The following is a 20594-nucleotide window of genomic DNA, read 5'->3' as shown; positions in this document are numbered from 1 at the left end:
TTTCATTCGTATCAGAAGCTGACTGGAAGCGAGTAAGTAGCCAGCCGATTAGGTTGGTGACTTCAGTCTCGTCTCGTTCGTGTGTTGCACCTGCCCAGGAAACGCTGGGCTTAAGGGAGGAATCGACACTGGATGGTGGAGAGCCCAATCACGCACACACATATGCATTCGACATTAATTTTAATTGCTTTTATATAAAATAACTAAGCTGCGAAGTAGGCAATGGCTCCTCGCGGCCTGGCTTCAGCTGGACCAGCAGGTTAGAAATGGATAAAATGATGCACAAGTTTCTTCTTTTCAAATATCAGAGATATGTTTTTTAATGTATGTTAAAATGCTTTGCCGCATAATTAAACAACGAGTACAGGAAGACAGGCAATAGCCCTAAGACAAGGAAGAGGGAGGAGTCACGCAGAAGACACGCCCCCTTTCATCTTCTCCCCTTACCTCCCCTCTTCCACTCGGCTCGGCGCAGCTCAGCACGACTCTTACACAAGACGCAGGATGGCAGGATACGTGACGCTCTCCGCTTGCATCTCGCTCGCCTTAATTTCCTTGACTTTGGCCTCCGACCTCTTTGACTCCCAGTTAGGCGACATCGCTTACTGCAAAAGGCAATGCAAGGCAGCTTTCCGGGAGCGGAGCGCCGTCAAGGTAAGAGATGGGCACCCTCGTCCCAGTAGACAGAGGCCTCTGCCGGCGCTGCCGCTGCTGCTACTGTTACTGCTGCTGATGGGATTACCAAGAATCAAATAGGCCTCCCCTCCGATGTCTGCCTTTATGTTATTTGTGGGATAAGCGGCTGCCTAATCGGGTCTCACATCGACGACGCGCAGGAACCGCAGCTCGTTCAGTACCATTTTGTGCAACGAATGTCGCCAAATCTGGCTGTAGAAAAAAAAAAAACATGTAATGACGCGAAGACAGCGTATCGTTATCCTTAAAAACACAAACGCAAAGCTTTGATTTAAATATGGAGAAATCAAATATTCCCCAGGATAGAAATTAAGCTGTCATTACACACGAAAGACTACCGCAGGAGCGTCACGGTGTTGATGTGACACACGCGAAAAACCGCGAGCGGGGGTAAAAATAAACCAGACGGGCACCGTTTCAGTTTATAAACATTTTCTTGGTAGCAGGCAAGCATGAGGAGGCCAGGCTATACGTTGTGATAATGTATCAGCTAAGAATATTGTATTATGTGTCAGTTTGTCTTTTATGTGGTTAAGCGCATTTTGCAGCGAACACTATTACAGTGTACAATTTCGAGATCCAAGTTATACATTATTAAACAAGGCTTATTGATAACATTCTGTAGTAGATATAAATAAAAGCGCATTAAGGAATGCATTGATGACTGCCATCTAAGCAATCTATTTTTATTACAATGAGTGCATTTTATGTCTATTGCTGTGCCAAGACTGAAATACATCAGTTCACAGTACAACCTAAAAGGTCCATCCATAAATTTACAGAATCTGCTCAATCCAAATTCACCAAAGCAAACAATATACTTGTGTATAAGCATAGTGACAGTATAAAAGTGTGTGTGTGTGTACATATGCATACATGCAGGGGTGGGCAAAAGTAGGTTTACAGTTGTTCGTATGGAAAAACACATGCAGGTTATGATTACAATAGCTTTATTAAATCAATAGCTTTAAGAAGAAGACAATACAATAATTAATAAATAATATTACAAGAATATATATATATATATATATAATATATATATACACATATTCAGAAGGGTTATTGTGCATTTAACGATGTGATAGGTAATTTCAAAGAGAGAACACAAAATTTCAGCTTACAGATCAGTCAGTCAAGTAACCGCTCATTTGTACAGCAATATCCACAGCTGGATAGGTAATGGACAATTGCAAACCTGAACAGCTTTACCCGAGTTTAAGAATGTTACATTACTGAGCACACAAGGTGTTGTAGAGAGCAGATAGAGGACCCGTGTATGGAGAAATTGTGCATTAATTACCTGCTATGGATGTCCCCTCTTAATAATAATCTTTACTTTTTAATCAAATTTCATTTGTCACATACAGTCACACAGAGTGCAACATGTAGTGAAGTGCTTAGTTGCTGAGCTACAAGACTGTGCATTAGAAGAAGAATACAAAAGACAATTTCAAATGACCCAGTAAAAATTGATATGTACTGTACAATGACAGTAGTAGGTTGCATTATTTTAGTATAATAAACAATGGGGCATCATGCGGATGTGTGTGGACTGTGGACAGTTGCTTCTGTTTGGTCTCTCAGAACTGCTATGGCGTTTCACTGACCGCAGCACAGAGAAGAGGCTGTAGCCTGGGTGGCTGACATCTCTGATTATTTTCTTTGCCCTGGTCCGACATCATTTAATAAGGATGTCCTGGAAGTTAGAGCGTGCACACCTAGTGACGAGTTCAGCTGACTGTACAATTCTCAGTAGAGCCTTGTGGTCCTGCTTCATGCCATTTCCAAACCAGGTGGTGATTTTTTTTCCTTCAGGATATTTTCAATTGGCGGATAATGTAGAGGTTCGTTACTATCTGGAAGGGAAGCATAAAATCTGTGAGGCATCTGAGGTGGTAAAGATATCATCGTGCCTTCTTCACCAAGGCATCTGTGTGCTTGGACCATGGCAGCATTTCTCATAAGAAATTTCTGTGCAGTTAAGCATTATATAATTGAGTGCATTGTGAGCCCAGCAGTGTTAAAAAGTTATTTGCACATCAGTCCAAATTAAAGAACTCAAAGACGATGTTGACATCACCAGGCTGAAGTGACTCAAATTCAATTTTATTTCTGCTTTAACATGACACATGTCTGATGTTTTCAGCACTGTGTGGATACAGAAAGCCAACCTTTTCAAATCAGATTTGTATCGCTTTCGTATGTGGTCCTAGATTGGAATACGTATCCAATTTGTGGCGATGTGACATGTATGATCGGAATTCATGTTTTTTTGTTGTCATCAGCCAGCCCCGACAGCATGGTAAAACAACAATGGAGGAGAGCTACAGCTGTGACAATAGTCATGGTCCCCCCATTACAGGCACGTTTCTTGTCCCCACACATCTCTTGTTGCAGCAGTGCCAGCAGTAGCTGCTAAAACACCAAAATCTAGTCGCCTGGCTTTAGATCGTCTTCTCCACCTAATCATGTACAGCTGACGAACTTGTTTGCTATCCTCCAGAGCAAAATGCAATGCACACACTAACTACTAGCTCATCTTTTTTGTTGGTTTTAATACCTTAATTTGTCTCACAAGTATAATGTTTTCAGCTGTTGGTGATGCAGATAACGTGGGCACCAATATATAAATGCATGCCATTTCGGAGGTCAGATGCGTTCACGTTAAATTAGATACAGAAGGTCACTTGTTCTTATGAATGTGAACTGTCAGTATAGGCAAACCTGATCTGAGTGAAAAATTGGGATTGCGCGATGAGGCTTTTAATGTGAACATAATGAAACAATGCACGTGCAGCGCAGCTCTTTCATTCGGTCTTTATTTTGTACAGCTGTTAATTGCATGTGTCATAAGCAGATGAAGATTACGGTACAGAGAGGAAGTCTGTTTATTGTGATCAAGGCTTCATTTTGTATAGTGCTGTAAATAGCAAGAACCATAACAATATGCTTTTTAAAGCAGAGAAAATGTCTTGGAAATGCTTTATGATTTTGATTAATGTGATTTAGATTTCTCTTTATAGTTATATACAAAAATCAAATGCAAATTTGCATTGAAGTGTAAATCAATATTGCTTTATGTTGTCCTTTAGCACTTTGAGCTTCATCCCATGCATGGAAATGTGCTTTAGAAATAATAAATGCTGTTGTCTTTATAGTTAGCACTGTCATAAAACGACATGGCAGATTGTACAGTGTGTTTGTGGAACATGTCAGCAGGTGTAAAGTGGGGAACATTTGTACCTCAACAGAAGGCAAGGCTCAGACTGGTAAAGCGTCAGCCATGCTGTCTTTATTTTCTGTAGTGCCATTTTTGGAAACCATCATCAAAATAAGAAAAGCCCCACAGTGTTATCAGTTACCAAAAATATACAGTGCATCCGGAAAGTATTCACAGCGCATCACTTTTTCCACTTTTTGTTATGTTACAGCCTTATTCCAAAATGGATTAAATTAATTTTTTCCCTCAGAATTCTACACATAACACCCCATAATGACAATGTGAAAAAAGTTTACTTGAGATTTTTGCAAATTTATTAAAAATAAAAAAACTGAGAAAGCACATGTACATAAGTATTCACAGCCTTTGCCATGAAGCTCAAAATTGAGCTCAGGTGCATCCTGTTTCCCCTGATCATCCTTGAGATGTTTCTGCAGCTTAATTGGAGTCCACCTGTGGTAAAGTCAGTTGATTGGACATGATTTGGAAAGGCACACACCTGTCTATATAAGGTCCCACAGTTGACAGTTCATGTCAGAGCACAAACCAAGCATGAAGTCAAAGGAATTGTCTGTAGACCTCCGAGACAGGATTGTCTCGAGGCACAAATCTGGGGAAGGTCACAGAAAAATTTCTGCTGCTTTGGAGGACCCAATGAGCACAGTGGCCTCCATCATCCGTAAGTGGAAGAAGTTTGAAACCACCAGGACTCTTCCTAGAGCTGGCCAGCCATCTAAACAGAGTGATCGGAGGAGAAGGGCGTTAGTCAGGGAGGTGACCAAGAACCCGATGGTCCTCTGTGGACAGAGGAGAACCTTTCTGAAGGACAACCATCTCTGCAGCAATCCACCAATCAGGCCTGTATGGTAGAGTAGCCAGACGGAAGCCACTCCTTAGTAAAAGGCACATGACAGCCCGCCTGGAGTTTGCCAAAAGGCACCTGAAGGACTCTCAGACTATGAGAAAGAAAATTCTCTGGTCTGATGAGACAAAGATTGAACTCTTTGGTGTGAATGCCAGGCGTTACGTTTGGAGGAAAGCAGGCACCGCTCATCACCAGGCCAATACCATCCCTACAGTGAAGCATGGTGGTGGCAGCATCATGCTGTGGGGATGTTTTTCAGCGTCAGGGACTGGGAGACTAGTCAGGATAAAGGGAAAGATGACTGCAGCAATGTACAGAGACATCCTGGATGAAAACCTGCTCCAGAGCGCTCTTGACCTCAGACTGGGGCGACGGTTCACCTTTCAGCAGGACAACGACCCTAAGCACGCAGCCAAGATATCAAAGGAGTGGCTTCAGGACAACTCTGTGAATGTCCTTGAGTGGCCCAGCCAGAGCCCAGACTTGAGTCTGATTGAACATCTCTGGAGAGATCTTAAAATGGCTGTGCACCTACGCTTCCCATCCAACTTGATGGAGCTTGAGAGGTGCTGCAAAGAGGAATGGGCGAAACTGGCCAAGGATAGGTGTGCCAAGCTTGTGGCATCATATTCAACAAGACTTGAGGCTGTAATTGGTGCCAAAGGTGCATCGACAAAGTATTGAGCAAAGGCTGTGAATACTTATGGACATGGGATTTGTCAGTTTTTTTATTTTTAATAAATTTGCAAAAACCTCAAGTAAACTTTTTTCACGTTGTCATTATGGGGTGTTGTGTGTAGAATTCTGAGGAAAAAAATGAATTTAATCCATTTTGGAATAAGGCTGTAACATAACAAAATGTGGAAAAAGCGATGCGCTGTGAATACTTTCCGGATGCACTGTAAGAGTAGTGAAGTGCTCTTTGTTTTAAACAATCCGCACCATCACCCTGCTTAACAGGTTAATCCACACTGGAGTAAGAGAGGAGATCAGACAGGTGTGCGAGAAGAGGAGAGTACATGGCTAACTCCTTAGAAGATAGGTAAGGTCAAGACAAAGTTAACTGTAACCAAGACTGCAAGATGAGTGCCTTCTGGTAGCGTCACCTGAGCTCTCTCTCGCATTCGGCCTACACCTTTCTGTTCAGTGTCGCCACTACACTTCCCCTGTTCTCTGTGCGATTTCTGCCAACTGCGCCACATGTTTTGTCATGGAATCACACAACAGTCCATCCTAGGTTGCACCTTTTGCACTGTGGTAACTGCTGGTGGTCAGCCAATGAACCCTGACATCTAGATTACAGATGTCCTGAGAAGCAGTTTTTCTATGGCAAGAGCAATAGGAAACTTCTATTCTCTGCCATGCAGAGACTGCCTGTGAGCACTGAAAGTGGAGACCTTCCTGGTGACATCACATTAGCTCACTCGCTCACATTCAGCCTCCACCTTTCTGTGCAGCACTGCCACTACCCTCCACCCGGTCGCAGTGGAAATCCTGCTGACTACGCCACATGTTTTGTTATAGAGTCGCACACAATCCATCCCAGGTTGTACATTTTGCACTGTGATAACTGCTGGTGGTCAGCCACAAACCCACAATGTCTAGATTACAACTGCCTTCCAAAGTGCTTTTTCTGCAGCGTTGGCTAACAAAAGAACTCCCCTTCTTGGCGGGCCAGAGAGTGCCAGTAAACACTACAAATAGACCGGTGGCATCACCTAAGCTCGTCCGCTCTCTTATTCAGTCCCCACCAATCTGTGTAGGACTACCACTGCAGGACACAAATAGGAAAATGAAACAAATATGTTAAAGCATTTTTAAACTGTAATATCCAGAAATAAACAGTAAGCCAACGATTACAAAAGTGTTATGTCAATTATTTCTTAATCCATTTTGCTGGTAAATGCACCAGAAATTTTGACTTTGCTTTTTCAATACTTGTCACAGGCACGGGAAATTTAAATCATCAACAGCATTACATTTACTTATTTGGCTGACACCTTAATTCAAGGTGACTTACACCATTTTTGATACAGTTGGTTCCGTTTCTTTTGGTTTTCCAGTTGGAGCACAGGCCGGTCGAGTGACTTGCTCAGGGTCACACAGCGTCTCTCAATAGTGGGATTTGAACCCTCAGCCTCAGGGTTTGAAATCCAAATCCTTAAGCACTACACCACAGTTTACTTTATCTCAGTAGGACATGCTGTTGTCAACTGCAATAACTGTAAGCAACGCAAAAGATGGTGGGCCTAAGGAATGCTGGCTTATTAGTACAGAGTTGCACTTTTGGACAGATTGGGCTCTGGCAGTTGACCACAGAGAAAAGAGTTAGAAGGAGTAGCTGTGAGAAACAGAATTGTGGTGCAGTACCATCGAGTTTGTGTTGTCCTGATAATTAAGTCATCAACATGTGCTGTATATGTCAGAATGGTTGAATTTATTGCTTGGTAGAGAAGTTACAGTGTCTTCAAAGTTGATCGGAAATGGTCAAGAAGCTGTTTTTATAGACTGATGCACTCATTGACGATGGATGGAAAGCAAAGGTGTCTGCCTTGAATTCTATCTCAGAAATGTGCTACGAGTTTTATATTTTGAAATGAAGAGCATTGTTTTCTGCAGCTGTCTTTTTTTTTTGGTTTGCTATAGAATACTGCTGGGGGGCATTGCTATGTCAGCTTTTAATTCCCCCCTTCTGGATTCTGCTCACTGTTGAGACAGTTAATGCGTATTAAAAGGTGCTGGTTATGCAGTGACGGCTTTCCCGATCAGCCATGCCTAAATTTAAAGAAAGAATTTATGTTTGAATTATTGATACCCTGTCTGTCAAGAGCTTCAGTAAATCATTTCCTTAAAAGACGAATTGAGCTCATTTGTAACTTGCATTACAAAGCAGTTAATACATTTTAAGGGAGCATCATTCAGTGTGGGATTTCACCAGTGCAATTCAGATGAGTCTCTGCAGTGAGAGGGCACATTCACTGTACTCCTGGCAATACATATGGTTTAGTGTTTATTTTTATAATTGACCTCCTTGGCGTTAACCCCAGGCCGCTCTCAGGATCGAAATTCTAAAAACGGTTAAACCCGAGTATCTCTCAGGTTAGGCCGTTATGACACAAAGCATACTATTAAGCTGGCAAAAAGGCTGGTAAAGTATTCTGCTGCCATCTAGTGGATAAAATAATGTCATGCTACAAAAGAATAATGAATATTTTTAGGTATTTTGCCACTGTATGGTATCTCATCAGTGTTCATGAGTGGGGTAGAGCTTTCAACCAAAGCACTCGATGGCATGTAAACGAAAGGCTGTAAAGCACTGAACTGAGTCATTAGTTGAATTACCGAATAGTGGACCTGCATACAGCACTGTACGACTAAGCCACCGTCCGGTTACATAAAGCCGCTCCAGCGTGCAGAATCTATGTGGCAAAATGATTGCAATCAAGTGGATGGACAAGAAAGACATTACAGTGGAACCTCGGTTTGCGAGTAACTTGGTTTACGAGTGTTTTGCAAGACGAGCTAAAATTTTTAATAAATTTTGACTTGATAAACAAGCGAGGTCTTGCAATACCAGTAGTATGTATACGCTTTGTCTGCTGAGCGTCATGTGATCACAACTCAGCTGATGGTTCTTCTCTCTCTCTCGCTGCGGGATTGTGGGCAATCATCTCCTATTCTCCGTCTGAGTCGGCGTGCCTCACTTATATAGTCAACATCCGTACGAGCGTATACTGTTTACTACAGCATTGTGACTGTGTGTGTGTGTATGTGTGTGCGCTGTGTCGTGCGAGTCCCTGTCATGCGCCCCAAAACAAGAGGCTGAGTCTCAGTACTTTAGCGACACCAGCTTTATTCAGCTTGAAACAGCAACAGCGCGGTTATTTATTGTAGCGGGATCTGCCGCTCTCCTATACACAGACACAGCAGTCAGGCAGGGCCGTGGCCAAGTAATACTGTGCCCTGCGCATTTATAATGTTCCTTGTTCCTTGTATCACACATTGACGGCAGGCATTTATAGCATGTCCACGATCTTTTCGGATTCGCTTTTACGGCAAACTGCTACAGCGCTGGGAGACTGCGATTGCTTTGGGACGCTCTTTCGCGTGTTGTCCCGTTGGGTGCAATCCCGCAAGAGTTTAGAAACTCACTCACACCAGCCATGATTCTTTTCAAAGGTAAAGTACAGGTTAATTTGTTTCATGTATTTTTACTTTATATTTTGTATTAATCATTTTTATATGAATAGTTTTGGGTTGTGGAACGAATCATCTGAGTTTCCATTATTTCTTATGGGGAAATTCACTTTGATATACGAGTGCTTTGGACTGCGAGCACGTTTCCGGAACGAGTTATGCTCGCAAACCGAGGTTCCACTGTAGCTCCCTAAGCGCTGTTTACAGTGCAGCAACTGTCAAAGTTCATGTTGGGGAAATGTAGAAGTCACTAAGCCTTGAGCTGCTGTAACCAACAATAATACAATGAGCGGCACTGATCATGCGCATATGGCACGCTAGAATTTATACCCTCTAATGTGAAAGCAAAAGAAAAAAATAAGAAAAGTTCCCAGAGAAACACGCTTCTACTGTCCTGATTGAGATGACAGGCTGTACGTTGCTGGCTGTTTCAAAACGTATCACATGAAGGTCTTGTACTAAATCTGTATCAGTACAGCAGTGGACACTAGACATACCTTTTCTACCGTATTTCTGTTAACACACAATACATTTTTTCTTATCGAAAAATGTTCCGCATTTTTGGCTTGGTTTCCAAAAATTCAGATTTTTTGGTTCGTTTTTCTGGAGTTAAACGTAACGCCAAGGAAGTTAAGCTTCAGGATTGCACAGTGTGTGTGTGCTGAAGGTAAAATCCACTCATTTTACTTGGAGAGTGAACATGAGAGTGTCCCGATGTTACAAGGAATCTTGTGGCTCCCAAGACTGACATCATACCAGACTCCCAAAAATCACAATACAGGACTTCAGAGCGAGATCATTCCTTAGCTTATTTCTTGAGTTGTTTCTGTGCCATGAAATGCGGATTCTTTCCATCTGTTCACAGAATTAATATTCCTGAAGCAGTAAAGATATTGCCATCGTGTGTGTGCCACATAAATTTTGTTGACCATCTATATATATAAAATCCCTGTGTGCGTCCAGGTGTCCGTGTGTGTTTGTCATGCGCGGGACACGTTGCGATGCGCGATATTACTATCAGAGAAAGTTAGAGGCGTTTTACGGAAATACAAACCCGTATTACTGTGAGAGGAAATTAAAGGTACACAATACAGTGACGCATATTACAGCCACATACAAGCCAGTATTACTGTCAGAGGAGATTAAAGGCATATTACCAACGCGCACGCCTGTATTACCGCCAGAGAAAATTAAAGGTATATTGCGGACGTACAAGCCAGCGGATGTACAAGACGGTATCCTTCAATAAGGGCGCGCACAAAAAGGCGAGCCTCAAAAGGGCGACCTCAATTGGGCGCAGCGAATAAAGGCGCGCGTAAATAAAGATCTGCACCTGTTGTTCTTCACATATTCCAGAGCCATTTGAACTAAATTATCTACGAACGCCTTTATTCGCCTCGCTCAATTGAGGTCGCCCTTTTGAAGCTCGCCTTTTTGTGCGCGCCCTTATTGAATAGAGCCGTACAAGACAGTATTACTGTCACAGAAAGTTAAAGACACACAATACACGGCGGCAGCCCATGAAGAACGGTCAGCTCAGCAAGTAAACATAAACAAAAGAAAGGCTGAAAGAAAGAAAAATACGACCAACAAAAAGAATGAGGTCAAAGTCCCTTGCCATTTAATATAGACTGTTCCTACTAATGTTTATGCACTACTGTACTAGTGCCCGTTATTGTAACGGACTAAATGACTAGTTCTTAATAATTATCGTAGGGCAGCATAGTAAGATTAATGAATCGCTGTAGGTTTTCTCCCTTTACGGTTGTCATTGTACAATTATGAATGGGTTACGTATTCATTTTTGAATGAGATTTTCTGCATCAATGAATAAGGATTGAGCACTTGTTTTGAGGATTTCTTGATGCCTACATTCTGAATCTTCCATTCATTTTTTTGATTTAAAAATTAACTTTGTTGTTGTACCATTTTTTGCCACCATCTTGGCTATTTACCAATTAACGCTATTTTGTCTTCCTGTTGTTAATAGTGTGTCCTCAGAAGTTGCAACCCACATTAACAACGCAGTGGTTTTAAAAAAGTCACCCTTGAGATCCGTTTCCTAACTGAAACCTGCGTCTCCTGTGGCTCTTCGTAATCAAGTCACTGAGCGGCAGTCTTTATCACCTCCTTTGGATGGGGTGTGACACATTGTTTATGTCGAATGCATATTTTGCTGGTTGTATTTTTATGAACAAAGCAATTTATTGTAACCAGAGGCTTGGTCTCTGTCAGATCAAATTAACAAGAGCACCACTGCTCTTTGCAGTTCAAAGTCACTCTGAGCGCCACTTTCATGAGGTGATGGATTGGTTTAGAAATGTGACACTCAGTGAGCCGTCTAATTGTTCCCCAGCACTCATGGCTCTCTCCAGACGTCCTGGATATATTAAATGTCTGGTGCAGTGAGACTACGTGTAGACTAGTAGCACAGACTACCGCATGTGTGCTTTAAATGCTAATGCTGTTTTTTTTTCTTGTGTAGTATGTGACAGGACTTGACATTTGGACATGGTGATTTATAGTATGTGACAAAACGAGACTCCAGACATGATAAAGGTTGGGGCTGCAAAAGAAAAGAATTGTATGACCAGAGTAGTTTACAAGACTGAGTCCAAAACAGAACTGAAATCCAGAGGAGGTGAGAGAGGTTTTATAGGGAGTCTGGGGGAAGAGATGTCGTCCTCGGGCCCAGGACCAGAAGTGACGTGCTCTGAGCTGAGGCACCAGCTCCTGGTGGGATTTCCTGGGAAAAGGTCTGCAAGAGACTTGGAGTCAGTTCACCCCACCACCCCCTGGGCGGACGTGTTAACATCATTTAAATCATTTGGATGATATCCTTGGACAGGGGAAGAAAACCTAGGATATGAGAATGACCTGACATAGCAGAGTTAAAGCACTAACAAGCCATGAAATGTAATTATTGGCAAGAATGTGAATTTCCCCTTGGGATTAATAAAGTATCTATCTATCTATCTATCTATCTATCTATCTATCTATCTATCTATCTATCTATCTATCTATCTATCTATCTATCTATCTATCTATCTATCTATCTATCTATCTATCTATCTATCTATCTATCTATCTATCTATCTATCTATCTATCTATCTATCTATCTATCTATCTATCTATCTATCTATCTATCTATCTATCAGCCCTTCAGCTGCTTCCTATTCACACGTGTGTGACAAGTACAATAGGTTACATTTTCGTTCTTGCTTATATGTTGCACGATTCTCCTTAAAGCAGAGTAGCTGAATGTTTATTCATGCCCTATAGTTCAATTATAATTAATATTTTAATTCTCTTGGATTCAGGTCTTGTTTATATTAAGGGGAAAGTGTGTGTTGGTCTTTGTGCAGATTTTTACAAAGAAAATCCTGTAGGCCACTTTGAAATGGTTTACTCATACTTGGAGTGTGTGATCACAGAAATACTTGCACTGGTGATTTCAATGTTTTTGTAACTGTTTTTACTTGAATTCTTCAATTTTAAGTAAATAAATAAGACCTGCTTTCCTTAAATATGTTGTTTCCATTAATATCTTTAGTAAGCAAAAGTTAATATCCTGTTTACTAGAGTGAGCTGGAGCTTGTACGATATAAGACCTTTAACACTAGAATTACCAGAGCCTACGAAAAAACTCATAAATCCGTCCCACCTTAAATCGCGTCTTAAATCTGTTTGCACCTCTCCGCCAGAGTCCTTTGTCATCTAAATGTGCTGATAAACAAAAGCTACTAGCAGCCAGCTATTCCATCCCCCCACCGACTTAGAATGAATTTCTCCTAGCTCATGCCTTGCCTTGATTTGATTATCTGGGATTGAAGTGGAGTTTTAGAGTGGAAATAATATAGTGTTATTTGGAATACACGCATTTCATGTGTGTTCAGTTTCTATAGTAGTCTGTGCAAGCACATTTTTAAAACAGAAACGTTTTTCATATTCTAATAGTAAATGACAAAATGTAGGCATAAACTATATAACGTATGAAGCCTGAAGTCCATATATCAAAGAAACACTTTCACAAAAGGTACAAATAAGAGAACACGTGCGCTTTTATTCAAAAATATAACTGCACAAAAAAAAAAGCCGCGTTAGCATGCCACATTGACATTCTTACTACAACTGCCGCAGTGGCGTAATGGTATCAGCTCCTGACTGGGGATCAGAGGGTGGCGAGTTTGATCCCGCACGGCTCCACTTCGAGAAATGAACTGCTCTTATTCTTACAATTTTAGAATAACAACATAAATTTGATTTCAGTCTGTAACAGCCGGTGTAACTTATCATACTGGTAAAGGTTAGCTTTTTTTTTTTTTTTTTAATTCACTTTTCATTCTCGCAGTCGCATTCAGAATCAATCCATACAACCCCATCTGACATAAAGACGCGCTATAGGTCTGCAGTGTACCACGATGCATACTACCGCCCCCCCCCCAAAAGGGTTCTGACACACAAACGCTGGCGAAGCTGCCTTCTTCGTATCTCACCGTCACTTGAAATCAGCAGTTCTTAGCTGCTTATCAATCCATACAACCCCATCTGACACAGCTGTTTTCACATAAATAAAAGTGTACTTTTATTCAAGACTATAACCGAAGAATAAAGAAAGCAAGTTACAGTTGGTGGTTGATACGACAGCTTGCGTGGTGCAATGCTAAGAACTGCTGATTTCAAGTGACGGTGAGATACGAAGAAGGCAGCTTCGCCAGCGTTTGTGTGTCAGAACCCTTTTGGGGGGGGGGGGGCGGTAGTATGCATCGTGGTACACTGCAGACCTATAGCGCGTCTTTATGTCAGATGGGGTTGTATGGATTGATTCTGAATGCGACTGCGAGAAAGAAAAGTGAATTAAAAAAAAAAGCTAACCTTTACCAGTATGATAAGTTACACCGGCTGTTACAGACTGAAATCAAATTTATGTTGTTATTCTAAAATTGTAAGAATAAGAACAGTTCATTTCTCGAAGTGGAGCCGTGCGGGATCAAACTCGCCACCCTCTGATCCCCAGTCAGGAGCTGATACCATTACGCCACCGCGGCGGTTGTAGTAAGAATGTCAATGTGGCATGCTAACGCGGCTTTTTTTTTTGTGCAGTTATATTTTTGAATAAAAGCGCACGTGTTCTCTTATTTGTACCTTTTGTGAAAGTGTTACTTTGATATATGGACTTCAGGCTTCATACGTTATATAGTTTATGCCTACATTTTGTCATTTACTATTAGAATATGAAAAACGTTTCTGTTTTAAAAATGTGTTTGCACAGACTACTGAACGGAACGGAACACACATGAAATGCGTGTATTCCAAATAACACTATATTATTTCCACTCTAAAACTCCACTTCAATCCCAGATAATCAAATCAAGGCAAGGCTTGAGCTAGGAGAAATTCATTCTAAGTCGGTGGGGGGATGGAATAGCTGGCTGCTAGTAGTTTTTGTTTATCAGCACATTTAGATGACAAAGGACTCTGGCGGAGAGGTGCAAACGGATTTAAGACGCGATTTAAGGTGGGACGGATTTACGAGTTTTTTTGTAGGCTCTGGTAATTCTAGTGTTAAAAAGGCATTTTTGAAGGATGCAAAGTATCATCTACTTTTCGTTATCGACAAAATGATCTCATCAGACCTTCTAATGCAGGGAATCTTGGTGTCCTTTTTGATTCCTCCCTTTTTTATTCCGCCCCCTTAAACCACATTAAGAATCTTTGTTACTTCCACCTTTGTAACATATCCCGTGTTTGCTCATTCCTCTCTTTTTCTACTGCTGAGAAACTTGTCCATGCTTTTATCATACCCTGTATCCATTATTGTAACTCTCTACTGGCAGGTGCCCCTGCTAATCTTCTATCACAGCTCCAGTTGATTCAAAACTCAGCTGCAAGAGTGCTAACATGTAAAAGCAACAGCGAGCACGTAATACCCATCCTGCTTCACCTCCACTGGCTCCCTGTGTCTTACTGCAGAGGTCCTCAATCACAGTCCTGGAGGGCCGCAGTGGCTGCAGGTTTTTGTTCTAACCTGGTTGCTTAATTAGAAAGAAGTTCTTGCCAATAATTTAATTTCATGGCTTGTTAGTGTTTTAACTCTGCCATGTCAAGTCATTCTCATATCCTAGATTTTCTTCCCCTGTCCAAGGATATTATCCAAATGATTTGAAGGCTAAAATGGACGAGTAATTCTCAGTCCTTCACTTTTCTCTCTTCACTTTCCTTCCAAGTATTTAATTAAACCCAATAGTGTATGATATTTACACACAGGTGTAAATGGTAACCAGCTAAATTGATAAATGCTGGTCTCTTTTGTCATTTGCATGTTATTGCTAATTAGGAGCCATTCAAAATGAAGAATAGAGCTGTTTAAGACTAGATAGATAGATAGACAGATACTTTATTAATCCCAAGGGGAAATTCACATACTCCAGCAGCACCTTACTGATACAAAAAACAATATTAAATTAAAGATTGATAATAATGCAGGTAAAAACAGACAATAACTTTATATAATGTTAACGTTTACCCCCCCAGGTGGAATTGAAGAGTTGCATAGTTTGGGGGAGGAATGATCTTCTCAGTCTGTCAGTGGAGCAGGACAGTGACAGTAGTCTGTCGCTGAAGCTGCTCCTCTGTCTGGAGATGACACTGTTTAGTGGATGCAGTGGATTTTCCATAATTGATAGGAGCCTGCTGAGCACCCGTCGCTCTGCCACGGATGTCAAACTGTCCAGCTCCATGCCAACAATAGAGCCTGCCTTCCTCACCAGTTTGTCCAGGCGTGAGGCGTCTAAGAGCGTCTAAGTCTGAGACTAAGCAATAAGGGTTCAAAATCTTAACAAGCGAGACAACTAAAACGAAGCAGGAGTGTTACTTGAGCAATAAGTGCTTCTTATTAAGCAATTGGGTTGGAGCAAAAACCTGCAGCCACTGCGGCCCTCTAGGACCGTGATTGAGGACCCCTGTCTTACTGGATCGAATGTAAAAATCTATTACTAACCTACAAAGTTTTAAATGGCCTCACACCAGACTCCATCAGTGACCTTCTCCATCACTATGCTCCTGTTGCCCACTAAGGTCCTATAATTCTGGCCATCTTGTTGTGCCCCACACTAACCTGCACTCTATGGGTGACAAGGCCTTCAGCTGTATAGCGCCCAGACTCCTGAAATGAATGAGATCAGCTGATGCCATTCATTCTTTTAAAAAACAACTGAAAACTCGTCTGTTCAGGAAGGCTTTTAATTTAACCTGACATTCTGCTCCTCTTTCAGTCTTCCTCTCTGTCCAGATGCTCAGGAGAATGTGTGTGTGTGTGTGTTATATGACAATTGATGTGATTTGCTAGGCTTTCTTTTAGTATTGCATTTAGTATTTTATTGTCTTTTATTCTATTTAATGCTTTGTATATCCTATATCTATCTGTTTTAATGTTCTGTTTAGGAAACATCTGTATCCAATGTTGCATATCCCTGCTGTTTCTTTATGAGACTCGGTAAAGTGCCTTGAGCATGGGGAAGGTGCTATATAAATTATTATTGTTATTATTATTAAATCCCAGAAAATATTGAGATATAATTTTTTGTCAATATCACTCATCCTACTTTGAGATATTAACGATTTTAAATGAACAACTGAAAAAGATGAGTTAAACACAAATGTATGTAATTTGGAATGTTCACTACCAACAATGATGGATGAGAATGTGTTGCTAGGCTACAACGTTTAACAAGGAAATACGGTACAAATTCAAAAGTTTGCTTTGCTAATCTCTCTTGTGCCACTGCTACAACATTTATGTTTATATGTATTCACTTGGCAAACAGTTTTATCCAAAGCGACTTATAGTTAGGTCCATAAATATTTGGACAGAGAAAACTTTTTTCTAATTTTGATTCTGTACATTACCACAATGAATTTGAAATGAAACAACTCAGATGCAGTTGAAGTGCAGACTTTCAGCTTTAATTCAGTGGGGTGAACAAAACGATTGCATAAAAATGTGAGGCAACTAAAGCATTTTTTTAACACAATCCCTTCATTTCAGGAGCTCAAAAGTAATTGGACAAATTAAATAACTGGAAATAAAATGTTCATTTCTAATACTTGGTTGAAAACCCTTTGCTGGCAATGACAGCCTGAAGTCTTGAACTCATGGACGTCACCAGGGGCCTCATGTATAACGCCGTGCGTAGAACTCACACTATAACATGGCGTAAGCACAAAAGCGGGATTGTGCGTACACACAGAAAAATCCAGATGCAGGAATCTGTGCGCACGCATACTTTCACGTTCTTCTACTACATAAATCCCTATCAGCGTGAAAAGTAACGCACGTGCACGCGCCTTCTGTCCCGCCCCAACTCCTCCCAGAATTACGCCTCTTTGAATATGCAAATCAATATAAATAGCCTTCTGTGAAAAGACAATGGGAAAAGCACGGGAGAAAATATAAGAATTTCAGCGAATACCAAGTGGAGGCAAAGGAAAACGTACTATTTGTTGGTTTAAACAGTGGTATAATCAACAAAAGGAAGCTGATCGAGTGACATAGTGTCGGAGAAACTCGAAGGCTCAACTTCACAAGGTCGCACAGTGCCCGAAATAAAAAAGAAATCACATATCAAAGTCGCCGTGAAAAAGCGAGTCGTAGCCCACCGTCTGAGTGTCATATGAAAGCTTATTAGGGTACAGACAAAAAAAAGGCACACAGTGGGGAAAAAAGCACGAAATGTCAACTTTAATCTCGAAATTTCCACTTTAATCACGTAGTTTATTTTGCCATTAAAGTAGAACATCATAAACTTCATCTTAAAATCGTTTAATTTACTAGTTTCTCAAATCCTATTGTAACTAAAGTGGCATGTTAAATGCTTTGTTCTGTATTTGATCTTCTATGTGCTCTGTGTGTATGAATCACTACCTGCTTTTTAAACGGGCTTTCTCTTTCTCCGACGGGACACATACTCCATTACATTCTTGATATTACAGCTCTCTGAATAATTAAAATACGAGATGTATACGTGATATCATTTTCATGATGATAGGAATGAAAGCATGTTATTAAACATGGGAACACGGTGGCGCAGTGCTTGTTCATGTCTCACGCAAGAGGCTTGCTGCGCCATGCGCAACCTTCAGTTAAATAATTTATCACAGCAGTACTGTCTCTGTCAAACGTACTAACCTCCAATTCCTGTCCTTACTTTTCTTTCTCCAAAAACTCAATCGCCACACAATAAGCTATGTAATAGACGTGAAGCCATCTGTAAGCTTAGAACTTCGATTCTTCAAAACTTTTAAGGAACATTGAAATATCTTAGTAGTACGTGTTTAATTATTATATCCGTCTATCTTTCCAGTGTCGCGTCAGCACCAGCAATAATACAGCTCAAGGCAGGAACAATTACTGAACTAGCTAGCGCTGTGGCACCGTGTCCTCACATGTTTAGTTATTAACAATACAGATTATTTAAATGAAGTTAAAGTTTTATCTGTATAATATAATCAACATGTTTTGCTGCATTTCGTCTTAGAAATGAATACCGTCATCACATGTAAATACGCGCTTTATAAAGTGGCGCAGGTTGTGCAATATTATAACTGTAGTGCAAGTTTACAGTGGGGTAATTGTACTTATAAGTCCAAATATTTCTACAAGGAGCACTTGATGGACTGATTTAGTGTGTTTAGAGTTCTTGGGATGAAACTGTTTCTAAACCGCGAAGTCCGTACAGGGACTAAAGCGTTTGCTGTGGCTCAGGCAGCATCTGCTTCATGCTGTATACCGATAATTCTCTTTCCAATCAGCTGCTGCTGTGATTTCCCACTCAGATACAGTGATATAAATACTCCGAGTGGTGCAGTGAGAGTAATGTGGGAAAAGATGATCTGCTGTGGCAACACCTAACGGGATCAGCTGAAAGAAGATGCAGTGAGAGTTACAACGCTAAAGCAGTTATGGTATTTGGAATACTATGGCTATTCCCTGGACCATTATATTGCTGCAGGTTAATTACAATCAGATGCATTACACTAATAAACAATATGCAGTTAGTTTCAGTGCATTTATAAAGCCGCGCCAGGAATGTGGATTTAAGAAAGAAAGAGTGATCACACAGGAACAGTAGCATTGCTTTGACACTGGGTGCCGCCAGTCTGCAAAACCGGGCGGATAAATTGCGTACGCCAAGGAATGAGTTACCGTGGAAATGTGTGTGGCTTTACGCCAAGTTTAGGTTTTATACATCGCGATTTGAGCGTGGAAAGGTTCGTACGCAACATTTCTGTGCGTACGCACCGTTTATACATGAGGCCCCAGATGCTGGGTTTCCTCCTTTTTAATGCTCTGCCAGGCATTTACTGCAGCGGCTTTCAGTTGCTGTTTGTTTGTGGGCCTTTCTGTCTGAAGTTTAGTCTTCAACAAGTGAAATGCATGCTCAATTGGGTTAAGATCAGGTGACTGACTTGGCCATTTAAGAATTTTCCACTTCTTTGCTTTAATAAACTCCTGGGTTGCTTTGGCTGTATGTTTTGGTTCATTGTCCATCTGTGTCATGAAACGCTGCCCAATCAATTTGACTGCATGTAGCTGGATTTGAGCAGACAGTATGTCTCTGAACACCTCAGAATTCATTCGGCTGCTTCTGTCCTGTGTCACGTCATCAATAAACACTAGTGTCCCAGTGCCACTGGCAGCCATGCACGCCCAAGCCGTCACACTGCGTCCACCGTGTTTTACAGATGATGTGCTATGCTTTGGATAATGAGCTGTTCCACGCCTTCTCCATACTTTTTTCTTGCCATCATTCTGGTAGAGGTTGATCTTGGTTTCATCTGTCCAAAGAATGTTTTTCCAGAACTGTGCTGGCTTTTTTTAGATGTTCTTTAGCAAAGTCCAATCTAGCCTTTCTATTCTTGAGGCTTATGAGTGGCTTGCACCTTGCAGTGCACCCTCTGTATTTACTTTCATGCAGTCTTCTCTCTATGGTAGACTTGGATATCGATATGCCTACCCCCTGGAGAGTGTTGTTCACTTGGTTGGCTGTTGTGAAGGGGTTTCTCTTCACCATGGAAATGATTCTGCGATCATCCACCACTGTTGTCTTCCGTGGACGTCCAGGTCTTTTTGCGTTGCTGAGTTCACCAGTGCTTGCTTTCTTTCTCAGGATGTACCAAACTGTAGATTTTGCCACTCGTAATATTGTAGCAATTTCTCGGATGAGTGTTTTCTGTTTTCGCAGCTTAAGGATGGCTTCTTTCAACTGCATGGAGAGCTCCTTTGACCGCATGTTGTCTGTTCACAGCAAAATCTTCCACATGCAAGCACCACACCTCAAATCAACTCCAGGCCTTTTATCTGCTTAATTGATAATGACATAACGACGGACTTGCCCACACCTGCCCATGAAATAGCCTTTGAGTCAATTGTCCAATTAATTTTGAGCCCCTGAAATGAAGGGATTGTGTTAAAAAAATGCTTTAGTTGCCTCACATTTTTATGCAATCGTTTTATTCACCCCACTGAATTAAAGCTGAAAGTCTGCACTTCAACTGCATCTGAGTTGTTTCATTTAAAATTCATTGTGATAATGTACAGAACCAAAATTCGAAAA

The 20594-nt window shown here is 41.2% G+C and overlaps 1 protein-coding gene across 2 annotated transcripts in view; it reads left to right on the top strand.

Moving 5' to 3' along the window:
• Window positions 1-455: 455 nt before the first annotated feature.
• The window catches only part of tmem59l (transmembrane protein 59-like), a 98180-nt gene continuing 78041 nt past the window's right edge, over window positions 456-20594 (top strand). For both annotated transcript variants that reach the window (XM_028816384.2, XM_028816383.2), the window contains exon 1: window positions 456-654. In XM_028816384.2, coding sequence (XP_028672217.1) covers window positions 505-654 — 150 coding nt within the window. In that variant the 5' untranslated portion in view covers window positions 456-504. The remainder of the gene's footprint in view (window positions 655-20594) is intronic.

Source organism: Erpetoichthys calabaricus, chromosome 12, assembly GCF_900747795.2.
Source record: "Erpetoichthys calabaricus chromosome 12, fErpCal1.3, whole genome shotgun sequence".
NCBI classification, from domain to species: Eukaryota; Metazoa; Chordata; class Cladistia; order Polypteriformes; family Polypteridae; genus Erpetoichthys; species Erpetoichthys calabaricus.
Note: the sequence above shows the minus strand (reverse complement) of the source record. Positions and strands in the feature narration are given on the sequence as shown.